This window comes from Thamnophis sirtalis, unplaced genomic scaffold (genome assembly GCF_051295495.1).
Source record: "Thamnophis sirtalis isolate CommonGarterSnake01/CBP01778 unplaced genomic scaffold, rThaSir2_p1.2 scaffold_11, whole genome shotgun sequence".
Lineage (NCBI taxonomy): Eukaryota > Metazoa > Chordata > Lepidosauria > Squamata > Natricidae > Thamnophis > Thamnophis sirtalis.
In genome coordinates, this window is record NW_028261391.1 from 18,597,608 (window position 1) to 18,612,555 (window position 14,948).

A 14,948-nucleotide genomic window follows, 5' to 3' on the forward strand; every position below is an offset into this window, starting at 1 on the left:
TCGTGCAAGGTTGCAGAGTGGACTTTCACTTGTCACGGGTTCTTTTCACACCAGCGTGGATTTGACAAAACAAAATTGAGAATCAGGATCTATTTTTTTACTGCTGGATCCCATCCATCAATGGTTTGATGCCACTACATGCAAACTTAAACCTGAATTGCTGGGACAAAGGAAGATGTCAGGGACCACTTAAGTTAACTTAAGTCTTTTTTTATTCACCTGTTCATCTGATTTGTATTTAAATAGAAATTTATGAAATGTTTTCTTATTAACCTTTGCATCAATTTAATATTTTGCATTGCATTGTTTGGTTATTTTGCAAACAGAATGCATTCTGGAGAAACAGATAAGTACATGTCATGGGATCCTAAATAAAATATGTGTGTGAGAGAGAAAGGGAGAGAAAGAGAGAAGAGGGAGGGAGATAGAGGGAGATGGAGGGGGAGGGGGGAGAGAGAGAGAGACAGACAGACAGACATAAGGAAAACAAAAAAAACTAGAACAAAAATTAGATGCAGTAATAAGACTGCATGAAGCAATGCATAGATCATGGTTTAATGGTTAAGTCATTAACCATGGTTAATGGTTAAGTTTAATGGGAAAGCCAATATGGACATATGCATTCTTAACTTGATTGGTAAAGATGTAGATCCTGCATTTCACAGCATATTAACTTTGGCTATTTATAATATTGTTAGTTTTCTTGTGTTTAGTTGTATGAACCCAATTGTAAGGTCAGTTTAGGGTTCATTAGATTGCCTGAATCCAGTAAATGAGTTTTCAGCAACTAGGGTAAGTGTGTTATCTGCAACCCTCTGTACCATTTCTTATAGAAAACTGCAGCCATTCTAACAACCTTGAGCATAATCTTTCTACACACCAAAACATGAAGCATTCAGCACTTCTCAATCCTCACATTTGATTCATTTTTTGCATGCTATTTTTGATAATGCATTTATTTTTATGATTTGAATCAGGCAGTTCTGATGGTGAGATAGTTGTATGGAATAATAGTACTGAAAATGCCATCATGAAGCTTTCCTACAATCCTGGAAGATCATTGAGGTCCAACTCAGGTTAGTAAGCATCATAATGAGACATTAGTTTTTTTAGACTTAGTAACTGTTATTTTGTATAGGAAGGGAAACAACAAATGCCTATATCTTTCATTGCATTGAACTTTTCCATCTGCAGATTGGTGCCTGCAAGGAGTAGTCCAAACTGAAATCCACACATAATTTGGGGAACTGTCCATTGAATGATGGTGCTGAATTATGTTAGTTGAATTGACGTACTTGTGAGCTACATAATGGATGGTCATATCGTAATGGTCAAGAGTGGTAGAAATTGGAACCATGCTATTCAGGACATGTGACTGATACCTGTAAATGTCCATGTTGGCATGAGATGTACACTGATGTACATAAATCAGCTATCCCCAACTTGAGTGCTCTCCAGATGTGTGAGATTCAATTCAGCTGTGGAGCAATCCATGCTGGGGATACATAACACTAGATAATCAATTACCTAGCAGCACTAACCATATAATTATAGGTACACTAGGCTGTCATGTTCTTATGTAGGATAAAGGTAAGTTCACCAAGCATTTAGACTTGGATCAGGAGCCACAGAACATAAAGAAATGCTAGCTTCTCTATTGAAATAGGGGCAGCTGCTATATATGTACAGTTACCCTCCTATGTATCTCCTATCATATTGCTGCTTGGTAAATTATCATCTGTTTTTAATCTAGCAACATTGCAATTATCTCATTCTATGGGATCAAGCAGGCCAGGGAAACTTTGATCTCTGGAATTAATAATAATGAGTTCCAGCTAGGAGACTGTTTATTCCTTTGCTTGTCAGAGTGACAAAAGTCAGGAGCAACCAGGCTGTTCCTTGTAGTTTGCTTGCTAATTCCCCATCACACCGAAAATGATTGTTCCTGTTTATTGTCTCAGATCTATGTCAGCAATTTTTGTGTTACCCTCTTCAGCAGGGAGTATTTTCCTTAATTTCTGCTTTGTTTAAGTGCAAGATGATAAATAATTTCAGGGGGCTCCCTTGCAACTCATCCTCCCCTCGAGGCTGTTCATAACCTGAGAAATTTCATTTGGCTGAGTCTTCACACACTAATGGTTATCATATATTAACCAACATGCCAGCAGGCAATTCATAATTGCTCCCCGTTCTACAAATCGTAGCTTCCATTATGGAAGAATAACTCGCATATATAAGATAGCGAGGTGAGAAGAGTTTGTTATAGTAGAGACAGAAATGTATCTTCGACTAACGTTACGGAATGGCTTGGCACATCCCTGTTCTGCTCTTTCCTTAAATTGCATGGCAATTTTAAAAAGGGCCAGCGATATAAATTTTAATCTCATCAACATCTTGCTGTCAGGATAGCCTATAACACACAAGGCAGAAGGGTAAGAAAAAGAGACTTTTGATCTTCTGCACTTGTGTCGCTTGCAAGAAGAGAAGCTTTTCTTTCTTTCTTTCTTTAAAAAAAAACACCAATTGGAGGATATCTAATCTTCACTAGATAAATAATCCCTTCATCTAGATATGTCGGAAAATGATTTTGTTATGAATAGAGCTGAAATAATGATGTTGGAAGAAGATGTCTAAGCCCTTAAGGCCCTAAGATGTGTATGAAGACTGTAATGAACCAAGAAAGCAATTTTGTGGCTGTAGAGTATTCCTAATTTGAAATCACCTCTGCCACTTCATGTCTAGCCTGGGATCATTTCAGTATATTTGTTATGCAGAAGCCCATTAAATCGGTGTTATATTATCTGCAAATTTCTTGCCATATTAAGAAGGAGAGAGGACTGAAAATATACTGCAGTATATGTTTGAGAGACAGATAGAGCCAAGTTTTGTCTTGGAAGAGATACCAAATGCAACATATCCAAATTGCCGAATGCCAGAATAAAACGTCATACATTATATATAAAATGCCTAATAAGTTGATTCCTGCATATTTAATATTTTCCCCTTCTGTCCCATTTAAATAGGTGCTTGGCAGTAACATTGCTAGGATCCTAGTGTCATAGCCAGAGCTTAAAGAGATTTTTTATAGCCTCAAAACATAAAACTTTATTTTTTAAGATCCCGGGGAGTATGAAGGGATCAGAAGAAAACAAGAATAAGGAGAAAAACATGGGGGGGAAATGCAACATTCAGCATCTGTTACTTAATAATTATGCGGCATAAAAATTAACTTTGAAACTTGTCTGGTACCTGGGTGTTGCTGTGAATATAGGAATAAATATTCTATATTTGAACTACCTTGAAAAAATTAAACAAAAATCTAGCATAAAGTGAATGGGAGACCACCAGGAAATCACAAGGCTATATCTGGTAAAATGAGAACAAAAACAGTCATGGGATAAAATAATGGCAAAATACTTCCAAATTGCTGCCAAGAAAACTACATGGACATGTCTATGTCAGAGTTTGTTGCAAAAATCAAATCCAGGAAGCACACACAGATAACTAAAGATTCATTAACTTCTTTATATACATAATAAAACATGAATAAATGTACAATACCAACAGCAGATTCTTCCAACGTGGTAGAGAGGAGAGATTGTTTCAATTCAGAACAGACAAGTCCAGACTAGATTAGTTTCTCTTTCCTTTTGTACAGCACTCAGAGCTGCAGTTAAGCCATGCCCAGACTCCAAACTCAAGCTTCTGTTTTCCAAACAAGTCCCATTGGCTGACCTGTTACCATGCCTATTCATTGGTTGACCTTCTTACCATGTCTCTGCTGGTTCTTGAATATTCTGACAGTCTAGGGTTAAGCTGAATTAAAGAGTCATTTATTTTTATCCTGCCATTAGGTAGGTTTGTGATACATATTTCAGCAACGATCGGTTCCAATCTAATTAATACCCATATAGAGGCACAACATGATCAGGGAGATTATTTGACTTTTTTTGTAGTTAAGGATCAAAATGAAAAAAAAAAGCAATGAAATAGCTTATTCTATTTCCTGATTCTTTTCTTTATAGTCTGGTATTCCAAAGTAGTGTTGCTTTCTGGTTGCTGCCATTTTTAAAAGTCAGAATTATAGGATCATAAAAGTGTGCACCTTGATGAGACTACAAGGACCATCTTGTCCAACCCTCTGCAATGAGCATGAAAACAACCAATTAAAACATTTTGGAGAGATTGCAGGTGTCTTAACATCTTCAGAGGTGGTGTCAACTCTGAAGCCATTTTGGAGCATCTTCAGGGCTGCCACAACAAGGCTGGTTGGAGCTGTGGGAATGGGCAGGGGGAGTAGAAATAGCTGGGGACTTGTAACCAAAATAAAATTCTTTCTTGTTAGAATATTCATGACTGGGAGAGACATGGTAACAAGGTCAGCCAATGAATAGGCATAGCAAATAAGTCAGCCAATGGGAGCTTAAACAGCTCTGAATGTATGCGGAGAACTGAAACTGAAACTAGTCTGGTTGGTATTAATCTCTGTGCTGGAAATGAATTTCTGTCTGCTCTGAAATAAAACTGTTCTCTCCTGCTTGTGTTCTGCTTGTAACTTCTACTACGCTGAAAGAATCTTCTATTGGTATTGTGCATTTATTCATCTGTTTTTATGTATATAAAGAAGTTAATGAATCCAGATGAATCAGTTATCTGTGTGTGCTTTCTGGATTTGATTTTTCTGCAACAAACTCTGACATTTATCCTTGGAATCAAGGACATTCCCACCATATGCTGGCGAGGCATGGACTGAAGCCAACTGGAGTTGGGATTGTGATCTGGTTGGACCATGTGATGGACATAAAGACTGGGGCAAGGAACTTTAAAGTTTAATTTGGATGGGGAAAACCTCAGGACCTTCAGAGTCAGGTTTTCATGAGATGTGCCAATATGACATGCTTCATATTGGACTTTGGACTTGGAGGAACAATTTAGCCTCAGAGTTTTGATTGCATTGGGTCTGTTATTTGGAACCCTGACAGGTGGAGAACCTACAACCTCTATAGGAAGATTGGTTTTGCATATATTTAAAGCAAATCTAGGTAGCTGAAACTTATGCCTGGTCCTAGTTTCTGTGGCCAATTGGCCATGAAGAACAATTCTTGGCCATGTTCTTATATCCAGACTATGTTCTTGTATCTTCTCTGCATTTTTCCCTTCATACTGAACAGTATGGAGGTTGCTTCAGCCTATCCTCACAGGGCATGCTCTTAACACCTTGAATCTTTGTTGCCCTCTGAACCCATTCCAACTTGTCAATATCCTTCTAGAAATGGGGTCTTAGGATATACAAAATTCCAAGCATGGTCTCAACAGTGGAGAGTCAAAAGGAGCAAAGCTTTCACATTTTATTCTTAGATATAGAGTTTCTTCCAATAAAGGCCTGAACTGTGTTAGTCCTTCCAACAAGTGTCCCACATTAATGATACATCTTTAGGTTGTAGTCAATGGCCACACTCAAGTCTTTCTCTCATATAGTGCTTCTAAGTCATGAATCCTATGTCAAGTCTGGAAGCCACCTTTTACATTGGGCCTTCAGGCCTGCCACATTTTCTACTGTGGGAGTATGGCGTATGGGAGATATATAGTCTAAATAATATATAGAGTATGGGAGACTATGGGGTATGGAGTATGGGAGATATATAGTCTAAATTACATTCCTTTCTCAGAGAATCAATGACATCTTGCCCTGCACCTGGAGTGGTGTGATTGGTGTGACTGGGAGGCATCTCCAGTTAGGACAGTGTCTGATTGGACCATATGGTGGAAATGTGGGTGCTGGGCCAGGACTTGAACTTTCACTTGGGTGGGGAAAACCTGGAAACTTTCAGATTCGCGTTTTCCCAGATGTGCCAATATGACATCTGTAATAAAGTGGAACTTTGAGGAACTCAACCCTGGAAGTCTTCTTTCGTTGGGAGTGTTATTTGGAAGCCTGACATCCTACTTCTTACATATTTTCTTCCCTAAATAAATTATATTTTTCTTTGTTGAAGGATATCTTGTTTCTATCACTTCTGTGTCCCATCCTCTGTTGATTAGATTGCTACCTTGTTCTGTCTTCCAAAGTATTGGCCATAGCGCTCAATGCTGTGACATCCACAAATTTTACCAACAACCCATCAACCTTGTTATTCAGATGGTTAATAAAAATGTTGAAGAATACCAAATCCACTGGCTGTTGTTGTCCAACTCAATATGGAACCATTCATGCTGAGTCTCTGAGCATGAATTAATCAGCTAGTTGTGGATTCATCTTCAGGTAGGATCATCCAAGCCAGCTTGTCAATAAGAATGTTGCATTGTATGAAACCTTTCCGATAGCTTTGTTGAAATTAATTTATATCTATAGTATTTCCATGGTCCCTTAAAGTAATTTGCCTTGTCAAAGAAGGTGATGACATTTGTTTCATGTGAGCTATTTTTGATAAACCTATATTGACTGTTGGCTGGAATTACAGCATTGTGTCCTCAATGCTTGCAAATAGTCTGCCTTATAACCTGCTCTAACATCTTTCCAGCTATTGATTGTAGGTTCACCTGTTAATAATTACTAAGATCTTTCTTCCCCTTTCCTTGTTCTTCTCCAGACCTCTGGCACCTCCCCAGTTGCCAGAAGCTCTGAAAGTTAATTGATAAAATTCTTCAGCAAATTCCTTCAGTCTTCTCCTTCAGTATATTCCATCAGGGCTTGAGGAATTGAACACCTTTAAATTAGAAGTTCATTTGTTATATCACTCTGGACTTTTCATCCTCCCCTCTTGTCTCAAAGGGTCAGCAGTAAAAGGAATGAGGTCTGAAAGGCAAAAGCAGAAAATTATCTAAGGCTAGCAAAATTCAGTAAGGATGATGACCAAGAGAAAAGAAGCAGTGATTTCACTTGAATAAACTAGAGACTCTTGATGTGACTCAAATCACCACTTATTTCGGATGCAAAATAATAATTATTGATCTTTTCTTGATCATCTCTTAAGAACTCGGTTCACCCACGTAACACCTATCCTACGCGAGCTGCACTGGCTGCCTATTGGTCTCCGGATACGCTTCAAAGCGCTAGTTGTCACTTATAAAGCCCTTCATGGTATTGGACCTGGGTACTTGAGAGACCGCCTGCTGCCAATCACTTCCACTAGACTGATTAGATCCCACAGATTAGGCCTCCTCTGAATTCCATCCGCCGGCCAGTGCCGACTGGCGACTACCCGGAGGAGAGCCTTCTCTGTGGCTGCTCTGATCCTCTGGAATGAACTCCCCGTGGAGATTCGAACTCTCACCACCCTCCAGGCCTTCTGCAAAGCCGTTAAAACCTGGCTGTTCCGACAGGCCTGGGGCTAAAGAGCTGTTGCCCCCGTCTCGAATGGTATGACTGTTGTGTGTTTTTAAATTATGTATTGTTATGTTTCATCTTTTATTTTTTGTCTGTACCCCCCTTCCCTGATTTGAATTGTGAGCCGCCCTGAGTCCCCTTCGGGGGGAAAGGGCGGCATATAAGTATAATAAAATCAATCAATCAATCAATCTCTCCATTTGGATTAAGCAACAAATTTAAAGATAATGGTGCCTTTGTCTTCCTCCATAGATTTTTTTAAAATCCTTCCTGCTGGATTCTGCTAGTCCTAGCTGATTAGCCTGTTTTTGCCTTCCAGATTTCATTCTTTACTTCTGACCTGAAGCTTTGTTGACTTCCTTGGTTGTTAAACCATCTTTCTATTTCCAATAAGCATCCAATTTCATCTCTTTGAAATAATGCTTTATTTCTCACTGGTATTCTTTGTGCAATCCTTAATTTCCTTTTCAAGAAGTCTCAGCCAGCTGTGCCATCTTTTCAATTAATTTTTTTCTTCTCATAGCATCTCCTTTACTACTTCTCTTAGTTTAATAAAATCAGCTAATCATGGTTCAACTAGGAGTCAGTTAATAAAATCCATGGTTGCCTTTTTGTTTTGTTATTAAAACCTAGTTCTAATAATGTGTGGTCAATGCATCCAAAGTTTCTATTATTTTAATATCTTCAATTAATTCTTCCTGTTACTAAGGATCAAATCCGAGCTAGCAGATCCCCTAGTATGCATCTCAGTTTTAACAAAGGCAAAATGATTGCCAACTTGAGTAAAAATAATATTCAATACCTTGTGTTTGGCAACATTCATTATCTAAACAGATGTCCAGGTATGTGAAATCTTCCATTGTAGCTGTTTTCTGTTTTTCTGATATTTCAGTTATCTGCTTTAATAAATCTTCACCTATGTCCTCTGATTGGTTTTGTGCCTGTAGGGGAATAGTAGGCAGAGCTTCAGCGTTAAGTGCGCCATCAGCTTAGATTCATTGTGTTCCCACAAGCACTCCTAGTCCAACTCTTCTCAATTCTATTAACCCCTGTTCTGGCACCAATTTAGTGCTGGACTTGAATTGACCAGATTCTTTGCATTGTCTTGAATAAGCTATGCTGCAACCTTATAAAAGGTCCAAAATATTTGCACCCAACATTAATCTGGTCAACTCAAGTTCAATGCTAAATTGGAACCACATAAGGGTCAATGGAATTCAGGAGGGCTTGGACTCAGAGTGCTTGTGGGAATGCAACAACACTAAACTGATGATATGCTTAACTCTTCCCCCTACCTCTGTTTATTCTTTTCCTATACTCTTAGCAAAATACCCATTCTATTAGCTAGTCATTTTATCTTAACAATTCAACATTATTATTAATATCAGTCCAATGGACCTCTGTACATGCATGTTCATTCCTGTTATAACACTCCCTCCTCTCTTGTATTACATGTTCTTCCAAAACAAGGTATTCTACTAGTAGGTAAGATTCATCCCTTCATGTTTCTGTAAATCCAATTACATCATACGTCCCTTTATGTTTGAAGACATTTGGAGAAGGCTACATTCAGAGTAACATTTGGACACCAGAATCAGCTCATTTCTGAATTATGTGAAGAAATGTATGGGAAGTAATTGTAACTCCGTAGCCTCTTCTGACATCTGACACTTGGTAATACTAACTAACTAAGTAACTAACTAAGTAATTCAGATTTCATATTCCTATTTCTAAGGAAACAATACTGGTAGGACTGCTTATTGAGGAAAAATGCTATATTATGTAGGTGGCATTACTCTGTGGAATTGCCTACAAAATGAATCATTCAAATTTATTTATTTATCAGACTTTGGTGACCACTTATCTCACATGATGACTCAAGATGTCTCACAACAATCCATAAAAATCATAGTTAAAAACGAAATTCCTTCTCCCACACACCAGGCCAATCACTCTCATAGTTCAACTCCTATCGTAACTCAATGCTTGGGGGAAGACCAGGTCTTCACAGCCTTCCAGAAAGCTGAAAGAGTAGGGATTCCTTGGGTCTCACTATTTCAAAGAACTGAGGTGGCCCATCAAGAAGGCAGACCTCCAAGGTCCCATCCAGAGATGGTATTCAGCCAGTTCTGACCAGTTCTGGAGAACTGGTAGTGGAAATTTTGATTAGTTCAGATAACCAGCAAATACCACCTCTGGCTGGCTCCTCCCACTCTGTTTGCTGCCTCCTGAGTCCCAGATGTCAGAGTCCCAGCCGATTGGCTGGGTCTTCTTCTGTTGCCCTGCACAGGAGAACAGAGCTGGAAAGCAGGTTAGTGGGATGGGGAGGGAATTTTACTTCCCCTGGAGTAGGGTGGAAATGGAGATTTGTACAGTATCCTTCCCCTGGAGGGGGGAGGGAATGGGGATTTTGCACTATTCTTCCCTTGCCACGCCCACCAAGCCACACCCACAGAATCGGTAGTAAAAAAAAATTGAATCCCACACTGGTTCTATCAAATAATTACATAACACACCCATTCTATCAAACCTAGTAGGATGGGAGGATACCCCACAAATAGCATTTTAAATTTCTAGTATAACACTAGGAACTTTGTCAGCCTTTAAATTATAATTTTCAGCTTCCCTCCTTGTACAGAAACAAGAAAGCTAAAGTAGCTGAGTACTTTTCCCTTAAAAAAAACCCCAGCAGCTAAGCTAAGGGACTAATTAAGATACTACTTTATCTCAACAGTATAAGCATATTTACTTGTGCTGATATCTCTTGTAGACTAGGAACCAAAAACCCACATAAATTGTTTTTACACCCAGAATAATTTGGGGATTTCACTTCTCTTCCAGCATTCTTACTCCATTCCCATGTTGCCTGTCCATATCCTTTGAAACAGGCTTAAAGATCAGCTCTCCATGGATCACAAAGCTATAGTGTTTGAAAGCTGAAAAAATGAACAGAAAATCCCTCTGAGAGCACCAAAATTCTCATATATATTAAAAAATAAGCCGTGTGGATGTTGGCCATGGTAAAATACTGAAACGTAGCATTATAAGGAGCCACAGTTTTTACTCAACTAGATCGAAATGTAATTAAAGCAACACGCTGTCCAAGTTAGGTCAAAAGCCAACAGGTAAGATCATATTATTTTAGAGCCAGTTTTAAAGTTTTATAAACCTAATCAGACTGCTTTTTAAAAGTCCCAAATGTGTGAGCTTAAATGGACTCCAGAGGATGGTAGAGGACAGGAAGGCCTGGAGGAACATTGTCCATGGGGTCGTGCTAGCTCGGACATGATTTCTCAACTAACAACAACGATGTTTCTATGTAGCACAACACAGACAGTTCCCCACCCCACCCTGGATATCACCATGTGGACATAATATTCAATTATTATTATTTTAACCTATGAGTTATACCAAATCTGAATGAAGATAGAAACAAGACTATTGCATGTAATATTGAAATCTGATTACTGATTTACTTTTTCTTTTCTCACTTTCACTTCCCTTAAATAACCTAGTTATGAGACATTAAGTAGAAGCGTTCATTATTTTTGTTTTATGAAAATCGTTAGTATAATATGACATATGCACCTGAACTATAGATTCATATGTCAACTTCATTGTGCAAAATCTAGTTACTTTCATAACTATTTAATAATATCGGCATGTTCCTAGCAAACTATAGACAGGGTTAACGTAGCCAATTGAATTTGGATAGAGCTAGAAGGTGGCGCAGAGCTACAGAAACTGTAAGTCTCTATTTCCATCTGGCAGTGATTCAGATTGTTTGCAGTCTTGAACAGGTAGTCCTAATTTTAAATGACACGACAAGTTGATTTTATTTACTTATTTCAAGCATGTATAGAGCTACCCATCTTGTCCCAAACAGAACCAAGAGATAAGACAACATCTATTTGCAATAAAAAATATGAAATTCAAAACAATTGCAATCCAAAGACCTAGCCCATAGCAAGTACATTTCGCAATTTCACCCTATCTAGTGCCTGGGGGAAAAGTCAGAGTATTTTGAAAAGTTAAAAAAGGGCAGGGGACTTCCAGATTTCGATAGGAAGGGTGTCCCAAAGGGCAGAGGCTGCCATGGAGAAGACATACTTTCTAGGTCCCAGATGGTGGCAGCATTTAAAAGAGGGGACTAGGAATTCATATACTCTACTGAATCTGGTCAGACAAGCAGATATTCTTAAACAGAGCTGGTTCAACAGTAACCTGATCTTGTTCCATATAGGGCTTTAAAGATAATAACCAACACCAGTTGTGGGATATGACTGGTACGCCCCAGTACAGGCGTACCGGTGCCTGCTGGGAGCACCAGGTACCATTCCGATATGGTGCTCTGGACGGCCAGCCCGGCCTCCTTACCTGTATTTGAACTGATCGGGGATTACGTGCATGGAGCATACGGCGCATGTGCAATGCTCTGCCAAGCAACTAGAGCATCACGGGTAGTAAGTACGCATTCGTGCGCTGCGTGCTGCGCGGATGCATGTGGTGGACGCCCGACCCCGTTGCACCATACTAGTTGCAGCAGGATCCGGAATCCACTACTGACCAGCACCTTGAATTGCACTTGGAAGAAACTGGGACCAATTCAGATTATGTAGGAGAGGTATAATGTGGCCAAATTTAGGGGGATCCATCATCACTGTGTATACCACTGAATTCTCGACCAGTTATAACTTCTGGGTGGTTTTCAAAGGCAGCTCAATAACCCAAATGGGAAATGACCAAGGTATGAGTGACCATGAGAAAGGCTTTCTAGACCAGGAAAGGGGCATTATTGGTTCATGAATCTATGCAAAAGCTCCCACTGGCCACAGCAAGAGTCAGAAGTCATGACTCCAAATTGCATACCAGCTGTATTTCTCTATGAATTCGGTGATACATACACACTGCATTTGGGCAGGCTAAATCCTAAAACCAGAATTTAGGACCTAACACAATTTTGTGCCCCAACAAATAAACCATACTGAAGGTCAAGAGAAAAAACAATTTATCCTAAGTGCCAAGGTTTGATTCCCACAACAAACCATCAAATTCCATTTTCCCAGCTTCTAATGTATCATGTGAACCTGGTATAATTGTGCAACTTAGCATAAATGTTGTGATCTTGAGAATTCAGTTCCTATGTCATCTTTTTAAAATATTTTAAAGCGTTTAGCAAAGCTAGTTGGTTTAGAATTATAGAAAGGAAAATTACCAATGAGACTTCTGTTTTTTTTTTCATGGAAGTCTATCAACAGTTCTCATATTAATCTGTCCAAATAGCTCTTCAAAACTGATTGACATGCATGCAAGCTAATTCTTCTGACTGCTGGCTGCCAGCAGTTCAGGAGTTCGAGTCTCATTGGTTCAAGGTTGACTCAGCCTTCCATCCTTTTGAGGTCGGTAAAATGAGGACCCAGATTGTTGGGGGCAATATGCCGATTCTGTAAACCACTTAGAGAAGGCTGTGGAGTGATATATAAATCTAAGTTCTATTGCTATTGCTATTGTATATATTAAATTGGGAGCAGAAATACATCTTTTGTATGTGGGATCATGGTCATTGTTGGCACTGTGAAATCTGGCTTCCCCTCTGTTCTGACCTAGGCTTCCCCAAAAAGCATGAGACAGATTTCTGGTCTCAACAAAACCCTTTTTATTAAACAAATGTGAATTGCTCTCATTCACATTCAGCAAAGACCTGGTAAACAGTCTTTCCAAGGTGAATTTATGACCACAGACCTTATCTAACTTGGAAAGCTGCCATGTAAATATTTTCAAATGCAGTGCTGTGCAAGGACAGACTTGGCACAGAGTCTCTGAGATTCACGGACAGATCTTCACACTCCTGAAATGAATCAACAAAGGAACGAATGAATTGTTTCCTGCAAAAGCCTACTCCTGTTTCTCTTCTCTTTTATTTCCTAGGGAGGGGCCATTCACTGCCCACCTGTGGCTTTACTACCAAGTCAACCCTGATTTCTTAGCTGTTCTTTTCTCCTGGCATGTGCACACTGGGAACAAGCTCCAGCTGTTCTTCTGCCTCACTGCTGTCTAGTTCCGAAGGCAGCTGAGCACTGCCAGACGGCCTTCGCCCATCTCTGCCTCTGAGCCCTCGTCTGAACCTTCCCCAGCTTCCAGGACTGGCCCATGTTCCTCCTGAACCTCCTCACTGTCCAACTCTGCTGGTGGGCCGCAACACCCTCCAAATCATATACACTAACCAGTTTTTTAAATTATTATTACCCACAGGTTCTCAAATGCTACAGAACAAAACATCTGACAAACATATGAAGTCTGCAGCTAATCCTGAAGCTGAAAACTGCAATGCTATAACTAGACTTGTCTTCTTGGAGAGTAGAAATACCTCAACCACAGGTAAACTATAGCAATAGCACTTAGACTTATATACTGCTTCACAGTGCTTTACAGACCTCTCTAAGCGGTTTACAGAATCAAGGCTGTCCCCAATTTACAACAATTTGTTTAGCAAACTTTTGAAGTTACAATGACACTGAAGTGACTTATGGACTGGTCATTGCATTTCAAACCACTGTAGCATCCCAATGGTTGTGTGATCAAAATTTGTGTGCTATGAGCCATGGTGGCACAGTGTTTAGAGTGCAGTACTGTGGGCTGAGTGCAGTACTGACTGCCAACTGCCTGCAATTTGGCAGTTCAAATCTCACCAGGCTCAAGGTTGACTCAGCCTTCCATCCTTCCCAGGTGGGTAAAATGAGGACCCAGATTGTTGGGGGCAATAGGCTGACTCTGTAAACCGCTTAGAGAGGCCTGTAAAGCACTATAAAGCTGTATATAAATCTAAGTGCTATTGCAATTGCTTGGCATTGGCATGTATTTAAAATAGTTGCAGTCTCTTGGGGTCATATGACTGGCATAAGCAATCTTCCCAACTAGCTTCCAGCAATGTCAATTGGGGGGCAGGGGGGGAAGCTGGATTTGCTTAATGACTTTGTGATTCATTTAACAATTACAGTGATTTACTTAAAGACTGTGGCAAAAATAAAGCCCTCCATGGTAGTGGATCTGGATACTTGAGAGACTGCCTCCTGCCAATTACCTCCTCGCGACCAATTAGATCACATAGACTAGGCCTCCTCCGAGTTCCATCCGCCAGTCAGTGTAGACTGGCAACTACGCGGAGGAGAGCCTTCTCGGTAGTAGCTCTGACCCTTTGGAACGATCTCCCCATGGAGATTCGTACCCTCACCACCCTCCAGACCTTCCGCGCAGCCCTTAAAACCTGGCTATCCCGTCAGGCCTGGGGTTAAAGTTGTAACTCACCCCCACCCGAATGGTATGAATGTTGTGTTCTATTTTAATTATGTATTGTTCTTATGTGTTATTGTTTGTACCCCCTTCCCTATGAGTTGTAAGCCGCCCTGAGTCCCCCCAGGGAAAAGGGCGGCCTATAAATAAACTTTAAACTAAACTAAAATTAAAATCAGGCACTTAATAAACACCTGCTTGCTTAGCAATGGAAAATCTGGTCCCAATTGTAATCGTAAGGCAAGGGTTACCTATAATCCCTTCCTTCATTTTTCTGAGGCATTGCCTTCAAAAGTTGTGGGGACTTCATCACTTGAGACTTTCAAGAAGA

The 14,948-nt window shown here is 39.8% G+C and overlaps 1 protein-coding gene across 1 annotated transcript in view; it reads left to right on the plus strand.

Annotated features, from left to right (window-relative positions):
- WDR49 (WD repeat domain 49) overlaps positions 1 to 14,948 on the plus strand; it is a 148,998-nt gene that overhangs the window by 91,221 nt on the left and 42,829 nt on the right. Inside the window, exons 12-13 of the mRNA XM_087725297.1 lie at positions 978 to 1,076; positions 13,580 to 13,705. Coding sequence (XP_087581423.1) covers positions 978 to 1,076; positions 13,580 to 13,705 — 225 coding nt within the window. The remainder of the gene's footprint in view (positions 1 to 977; positions 1,077 to 13,579; positions 13,706 to 14,948) is intronic.